At 40.0% G+C, this 8,401-nt stretch overlaps 1 protein-coding gene across 1 annotated transcript in view; it reads right to left on the minus strand.

Annotated features, from left to right (window-relative positions):
- Window positions 1-378: 378 nt before the first annotated feature.
- Window positions 379-8,401, minus strand: part of LOC120527482 (microtubule-associated tumor suppressor 1 homolog) — a 32,667-nt gene continuing 24,644 nt past the window's right edge. Inside the window, exons 2-3 of the mRNA XM_039750944.1 lie at window positions 1,879-4,063; window positions 379-942 (exon numbers count right to left, since the gene is read on the minus strand). Of these exons, the coding sequence (XP_039606878.1) occupies window positions 901-942; window positions 1,879-3,831 (1,995 nt within the window). The 5' untranslated portion in view covers window positions 3,832-4,063 and the 3' untranslated portion in view covers window positions 379-900. The remainder of the gene's footprint in view (window positions 943-1,878; window positions 4,064-8,401) is intronic.

An 8,401-nucleotide genomic window follows, 5' to 3' on the forward strand; every position in this document is an offset into this window, starting at 1 on the left:
GGGGCTTGGAAGCCCAACCTTGTAGGGGCCCGTGGTCACCACCAGGGGGCACCCTGGTGCCTTGGGAGCCCTGGACCTCAGCACTTTCGCCACACCAGGAAGTGCTGGGGGGAAGAGGAGCAATAACACCCAGAGGACTTCCGGCTACACAGTTGGTGCTACTGCCACACGGGGGTGTCAGCGGAAGGTCCTCAGGAAGCACCTGGAGCCCATCCAGGTGTGCATAAAAGAGGCCGCCTCCCTCCAGTCGATAGCAATTGTCGGGTGGAAGTGGACAGAGCTCGGAGGAGAGGAGAGGAGTGGAGGCAGTCTAAGGACTGAGCAAGGCATTGTTGTGCGGCCAGGACTTTAAGGGGTGATTGGTGCTGCGGCACTGGGTTGTTCATCTGTAAATAGAGTAAATAAACACGTGTGTAGAAAAAGAACATGTCTACCTGTCTGTGTCCAGGCTGTACCCCACACACTGTATGACTACCGATCAGTTCATTCCTGTAGATTCGGCATAGTGCTCAGAACACTTTAAGATCAAGTTCTTTCTGGATTTTTTTCTTTTTGTTTTTGAAATATTTCAATTTGTAGTGAGCTGAACATTCAGATGTGGAACACACTGATAGAGGACAAACTGTACTAAGAAAATAAAATGACAATGTTGCTTTTTTGAGTTTCAACATTATATTCAGTTGAGTATCCGTGGAGGTTATACCAATAATATTACATTGGTAAATGTTACTTATCCTCATGATTATAGTGCCTCTTCATATCAGTTTGGATTTTTTGTTAAGTGAAAGTTCCATTTAGAATTATATTCTTTTGTGTTTTTTTGAAAAGTTAACAAAGTCTGCATTTTGATATATCCATTGATTTCGTAAGCCAGTATTTCCAGTAACAGTTGCAGCAACATCAGGCTATGTAAGGTATCCATTTGCCTGGCAATGGGTTCCCCTTGGAAGGAAAAAAAAAAAATCACAGGTATGTGTCTTAAGATTTCCCTTTGTTTTAATTGCACATAATGCCGGTACAGCACATAAAGCTGATTCTACAAAAATCACGTGGAAACACTGTAAAACATACTTTTAATCACAAAGTCCATGCTATAAAATATGTTAGGTCCTGATCTTACATACAGTGGTGTTAAAGTAAGCTTTTTTTTTTTTTAACCTTTTTAGCCCTTCACTGGATATTACAGTGGACAGCAGGCAGTACAACATTCAGGTGTTTGGAAGTAAAGTTTTGGCAACTGCTTGTCTCCATTTATTATTGGACCCCTCTATTTCAGCTTCCGTGTAATTTTGTGATCTTGCCCTGAGAAGTTCAGCTTTAACACTGCATGTCATTTAAAGGCAGTCAAGATAAAATCTGGATGAACTAACAAGTTTCTCTGTAAATATCACCCTAGTCATTTACCTTTACGTGGGAAGAATAAAATCTGTTTTAAATACTGCATGTGGAAGGAATAAAATCTGTTTTGAACAACATTCCATGCACTATTTAAAGTTTTATGATAAAACTCTCCTTCAGGAAAGTTCATGTATTTCATATTGCTCAGACAACCCAGTAACAAATTTCCTGTTTTCTGTCAAAATAAACATAAACTCTAAAATTGGCAGCATTGATTCACTGAATATTGTACATTAGAAGTGGTTGCTGTAAGTTTATTTAAATACCAAAGGAAATATTTTGAATTTTAAATTAGGCTTGTCACCATACTATACAGACGACCCTTAAGTTTAAATTAAGAGCATACACATTACTTAGGTACATTTTCTATGATAGATTCATATGAGATTCCCCCAATAATGACAACAGACAAAATATAAATACAATACAAAAAAAAATAAATCAGTATCACATAAAATAAAAAAAAAATAAATTACTTACACCTAATATGTTAGGAACATCCTTTATGGCAACTCCCGAAGCAGTCCCACTGACTACAGTGCAGATCCCCTCACCATTGTCAAAGTTTAGCATTTCATCACATTCTGGCCTGTCAGTAGAAGACAAAGGGACAGCTTTTACAGTGCTTTTTGTTTTATCATCTTTCTGACTGGCTCCATTTAATTTCTGCTGAGTACCAGTTGCTGCAGTTTCTGAAGATAAAGAGCTTGTTGAATTTGAACAGCTGCCTTTGTCTAAAGTCCCTTTCTTCCTTTTCAGATCAACTATTGGCTTCTGAACTTTGCCTGCATGTGAATTCAAAGTTGTAGATGCCATTCTTCCTGGAAAATGCTGAATGCCAGAGTCTTGCTTTTGTTTTTTGAGGCTCACAGTGCTGTGCTTCGTGTCTTTTTCATTCTTGCCAGTTCCTTCCTCTTTTTTCAAAGACCTTGGTGAAGCTGAAGTTTTAAATGAAGAAGACTTGGAGGGTGATGATGGCAATCTTGGGAAGTTCTTCCGTTGCAAGGAATTTATAGTTTTTAAAGATGATCCAGGACGCGAGATGACTTTGGGCTTTATATTAGTAAAGTCAGGCTTAGGGTATTTCATTATTCCTACTTTTGCATGCTTGCTAGATACTTGGCAGGGGTATTTTTTTATGTTCAAGTCTGAGGTTATGGTCTTTCCTTTCAGGGAGTAAACGGGATTCCTTGCGCTATCGATTTCTGCAGACAGATCATTTCTGACATCCTCTGTATTTTGTTCCACAATGTCCTCGTAGACTGGAACAATAAAAGTTGCATTTCTTGAACTGGCCACAGGTGTAGATGCCTGAGCAAATTCACTGCAAACGTCTTCAGGACTAGAAATTGAAAATGTTCCCTCCATTGGCATAACTCCCTCTCCTTCAATAGGTGAAATAACCTCCAATGGCAAGCAGTCATTCAAATTTGCCTGAGGTGCAGTTATGGAAAGTTTTCCACTCATTGTAACCTTGGTTGGAAGGATTTTAAATTTATCATCTAGATTACACAGCGAGTTAGCAACTGTATTTTTTCTGGAGCAATTCAATGAGGCTTGAACATGTCTTTTGCAAACAGATGCTGCATTTGATAATATTCCTCTTGGGCTGCAGTCCACATGTTCAGGAATATCTATAGCGTCTTCTAAAAAACAACCTGAATGCATGGAGCCATCATCTTTCATATTCTGCACTTCAGCATTTATATCATTCATTAATGCAGGCAATATTTTATTAATGCTAATGCTGCAAACATCTGGCATCGTGTTGGACAGCTGACCTCTTTCAGAATGAATGCTGGAGGTGCTGTCAACTGTGCAAGACTCTGTCAAACCATGCTGCAACTCTGATCCACTAATGAAACTATTTTTCCTCATTACTTCATTTGAACTCACCGAATCTGAGACAGAGAACTTGTTAATAGAGAAGATATTACCCAAGGACTGCTGGGTAAATTCACAGACTATAGACTTATTAGCATCACAAGAAATGTCCCAATCCATGCCTTCATTATTAGGACTCGCATCTACACTGCAATTATTGTTTCCATTTTCATATTCTTGAATGCAGTGGTCAACACTAAAATTTTTATTATATTCATCCATAGAAGTTTTTTCTTCTCTATAAACTGATCCAGAAGCTTCTTTATACTGATCTACAGAAAATGATCCAACAGATTTAATCTTGATGTTGCTTTCATGTTTTTCAATTTCATTTTTAATAATATTGTCATGGTAAACATTTCCAATGTTATGTTGTGAGCCGAGAGATTTGCTGTTATGTGAGATTTCATTTCCATTTTTATCTCCAATGACTAAGGGCATCTGAATACAAGTATCTTCTTCCTCCTTCCTTTCTATTGACACCCTCTTGTATGGCTTTTGCTTGATCTTGCACACACTCATTTTATTTGTGATGTATTGCTTAAACATGCACCTGTAATGCAAAAGCTCAGTTACTGCAACTGGCAAAATTACTAGGAACTCCAGAGGTTACGTAAATAATTTTAAATTGTTCAAGCAATATATTCTGTCTCCATCAAATAATGTCGCCATTAATGCAACATATGTATTTGCAAGGCAAGAAAATATCTGAATAGCAAATATCCATTCAGCTTTCTTCAGCAGAATTAAATATTTAATCCATTTTTATCTCTTCATTAACCTGCAAAAGAAGAAAGAAAAATGAATAAAAAAAATAATGTTGAGATAAAGTAGTAAATTTTAATATGCAAAATATATTCTTTGAAGAAAACTAAGTTTGTCTGGCTGTTAACATTCGCCAATCAGTCACAACATTAAAACCACTGACAGGTGATCTGAATAACATTCTCTCATTACAAAAGCAACTACAAAGGGGTGTGGTATATTAGGCTGCAATTGAAACGACAGTTCTTGAATGAGATTTGTTGGAAACAGGAAAAATGTCACTGACAAGGTCTAAATTGTAATAGCTAGACAACTGGATTAGAGCATCTCCAAAATGGGAGATTCCTGAGGGATGTTCCCAGTATAGAGTGAGATGTACCTACCAAAGGTGGTCCAAGGAAGAGACAATGGATCAACTGGGAACATGGGACCCCACGGCACACTGACACGTGTTGGGAGTGAAGGTTAGACCATCTGGTCTGATACCACACAGCAGCTACTGTAGCAAAATTTTCAGTAAAACATAATGCAGGTCATTAAAGAAAGGTATCAAAGCATACTGCATCACAGTTTGCTGCGTATTGGGCTACACCGTCACAAACCAGTCAGAGTACCCATTTTGACCCCTGTTCACAACTAAAAGCGCCTACAATGGGCACATACACATCAGAATTGGACAATGGAGCAATGGAAGAAGGTGTCCTTGTCTGATAAATCAAATTTTCTTTTAGTTCATGTGGACAGCCAGGTGCATCTGTTTACCTGGGGAAGAAAGCAGGATGCACTATGGAAACTAGGAAAGCCATCGGTGCTAGTGTGATGCAAAATTATCGTAAACTAAAATGAAACTGAAGACAAACTATTAAAGAAAAAACATTCCATTAAACTGTTAAAATTAACAAAACTGAGCTGAAAATCTAAAATGATGTGAAACGATTACATTAGCAGTCTAACTGAAATAAAATTAAAAAAACAAATTTAAAAAAAAATTCAGTTTCATGATCATATCTGTAGGAAGATATTCATCTTAAAATGACAGGCCTGCCCTGTAGGTGGTGAAATATTTCTAAGACTACTTAAGAAAACTTCAAAAGCACTGTATAGGAGTTTTTCAAAGATCTATATATATAATTCACTAAGGCAAGACAACCATGGAAAGCATGCCGGATGGGGCGTGGATTAACTAAGCCGCCAACAAGTGAGAGACCTATGGCGCACGCAGGAATGAGCCACGCCCACCAACTCCAAGACCACTGGATATGACGACAACACACAGAGCCACGCCCACCAACTCGGACGCAACAACACAGAAAAACCGGTGTCATTTATATTCATCTGTCGCAAAGGTCACATGCAGCTCCGACCCATGTTGACTGTTCATAGAGGCATGTTTCTCGCGGAGGTGAATCGCAGCGTGTAAAACTGTTTGCGAGGGGTATCCCATGGGATCCTTAAAACATTCCTTTACAACTGAGGTTAAAACACAATGAAGTAAGCAGTCTTTAAAAACCGAGTTTTCGGTTACGACGTACGACCGCGTGCACCATAGCAAACTGTTTTACACGCTACATACAGCAATTCGTATCCGCGACAAACATGCATCTTCTTAGATGCTCCTGCACTTTGTACACACCCCCCTCCCACCTCACTACCACCGTGGTCGAGTGTCTTGGTGGATTATATATAGAAAGGCAGCCAAAACCGAACAGAGCAATGAAAAGTCTACGTGAGTCACAGGTGCATCTGGACTGTACAAAGATGACAACGACTCGAGTGACGAGTTGGAGGTGGGCACGTGAGCAGGCAGTGCATACTGAACAAGAAATCAGCAGACTAGCATGACGGAGGGAGCGTAGTGGACGTCCTTCTCCTCTCCTCCCGTTCCACCCTCCGCGCCTGAGCGCCGCACGGACGATTGTGTGTTGGTTCGTTCCGTGCATTGGTTAAAACCCAATGAAGGAGGCAGTCTTTAAAAACCAATAAACCCTGTGTCTCTGTTTCACTACCATCACACCTGCTTCACCAATGCAAGCCCTGCAACAGTCGAGACGCTTTCTCAGCAGCTGACCTTCTCTGTGCCTGACCGGTTCACACAGAGGCACCACATGACCAGGCGGTGTGTATACTTCGAGAACGAGGGTGGACGTGACAGGACTATCTAAGAAGAGGCATGTTTGTTACGAATGTAAATTGCTGTATGCAGCGTGTAAAACAATTTGTCGCGAATGTGAATCGCTGTATGCAGCGTGTAAAATGCTGTATTGTACGTTGCCCTCTCCAGAGTTGCATCATTTCATTCACCTACAGTCGTATACACAATGAAGTGAGCAGTCTTTAAAAACCGAGTTTTCGGTTACGACGCACGACCATGTGCACCATAGCAAACTGCTTTACACGCTACATACAGCAATTCGTATCCGCAACAAACATGCGTCTTCTTAGATGCTCCTGCACTTTGTACACACCCCCCTCCCACCTCGCTACCACCATGGGCGGGTGTCTTGGTGGATTATATATAGAAAGGCAGCCAAAACCGAACAGAGCAATGAAAAATCTACGTGAGTGACTGTGCAAAGACGACAACGACTCGAGTGACGAATTGGAGGTGGGCACATGAGCAGGCAGTGCATACTGGACGAGAAATCAGCAGACTAGCATGACGGAGGAAGCGAGTGGACGTCCGTCTCCTCTCCTCCCATTCCACCCTCCGCACCTGAGCACCGCACGGACGATTGTGTGTTGGTTCGTTCCGTGCATTGTTACAATGTTGCTTTTCTTGCTGATTTATTACATTACAGATTTTTCAAATGTTTATTTTCTCCCTATGCTTAAAAATTATAAAAAAACCGGCCTGATTATGCAGTGTATGGTACGCCGCGGGTTGGCTAGTACCATTTAAAGCAGCAATACTTGAAAATTGTGCTTTTAGAGAAAGGAACATTGTCCAATGTCCAGATTAAGAGTAAAATCCCAAGATACCTTAGGGTTTACCTGAACAGCTATCACAAATTAGCCTGTGACACATTTCTAAGCAAAGGGGGAAAAAAGGCTAAAATGCATAAACAACTAGAGTCCACATGGAAGTTCACATATTACAAGACGACCACCATCAACATCATATTTGTAGAGGTCAGCTTCTTAGGGAAGCAAACTCGGTTGAACACCAAAAATGTGAAGAAGCCCAAGTAAACTTGTTTAGCGATATCAGCATGTCTACAAGGCTATAAGACATGCCATCACTCAGAAAATGAATCATTCCTTCACCACAATTTTAACATGTCATGTGCTGCACAAATAATGTGATGATTGAACATTAAATTGATGCAGCAACATAATGTATAAAATAAATGGTTAAACAAGTTTGGAAAGTAACCCTTTGTGCAGATGGGTGAAGTAAAAATGGCCTGATAGCTTTGTTTCTCTGCATGCTTTTACATTTCACCAAAAAAATGAAGAGTACCATTCTTTGTTATGCTTACATCATATACTTCATCTGTACACTCGGGAAGCTCTGGCAAACACCATCAACTGTACTTTGGATGAATGGGACATATCAGAGAACAAGGTTATGATAATAGTGACAGAAAAGCAAAATAAAAAGTTGTAACATATCGTGAAAAGTCCAGGGACAAGAAGAATACTGTAATTGACAGTTGAGATAGAACATAGGTGGAGTGGTTTCTCTGAGGCTAGGGATCTGCATTGGCAATCAGTAGGCTGCCGGTTCGAATCCCAAAAATACCAATAGGGACTGCTCTGTTTGGCCCTTGAGCAAGGCCCTTAACCTGCAATTGCTGAGCAATTTGAGTAGTGAGAAAAGCGCTATATAAATGCAAAGAATTATTATTATTGACAGTTGAGATAAAAAACATATGTTACATTGACTTCTTTTTTTACCATTCTTCCTTTATGACATTAGAAAATGGGTGAATTTTTAATGTGAAACAAAATAACTTCTATGTATAGAAGAGCTAATGAGTTCATATAAAGATTAACATGGGGGTTTGTTTAGATAGAATATTAATCAAGCCAGAATTAAGACACCCAAATGCCCTTAGGTGACTTAGCTCCTTAACAGAGAGTGGATCATACTTTCATAAAGATGCAGTGCTTGGACACCCGGTGGTGTGTGGCATTTCCCACTCTTGATTTCACTGCACCGAGATTCAATCACTTCATAGATTGACCCCATACACCTAGTCATTTCTGAGCATGTTCACTATATAATTTCATTAGGAATTGGTTGAAAAGGCCCCTTGACCTCATAGGCCTGGGCGCACACCCAGAACACCCTGATGGTAGATCCGCCCCTGACAAGAATACAATTTAATTTTGAAAAAGCCATATGGATAAA

Source organism: Polypterus senegalus, chromosome 4, assembly GCF_016835505.1.
Source record: "Polypterus senegalus isolate Bchr_013 chromosome 4, ASM1683550v1, whole genome shotgun sequence".
Classification (NCBI taxonomy): domain Eukaryota; kingdom Metazoa; phylum Chordata; class Cladistia; order Polypteriformes; family Polypteridae; genus Polypterus; species Polypterus senegalus.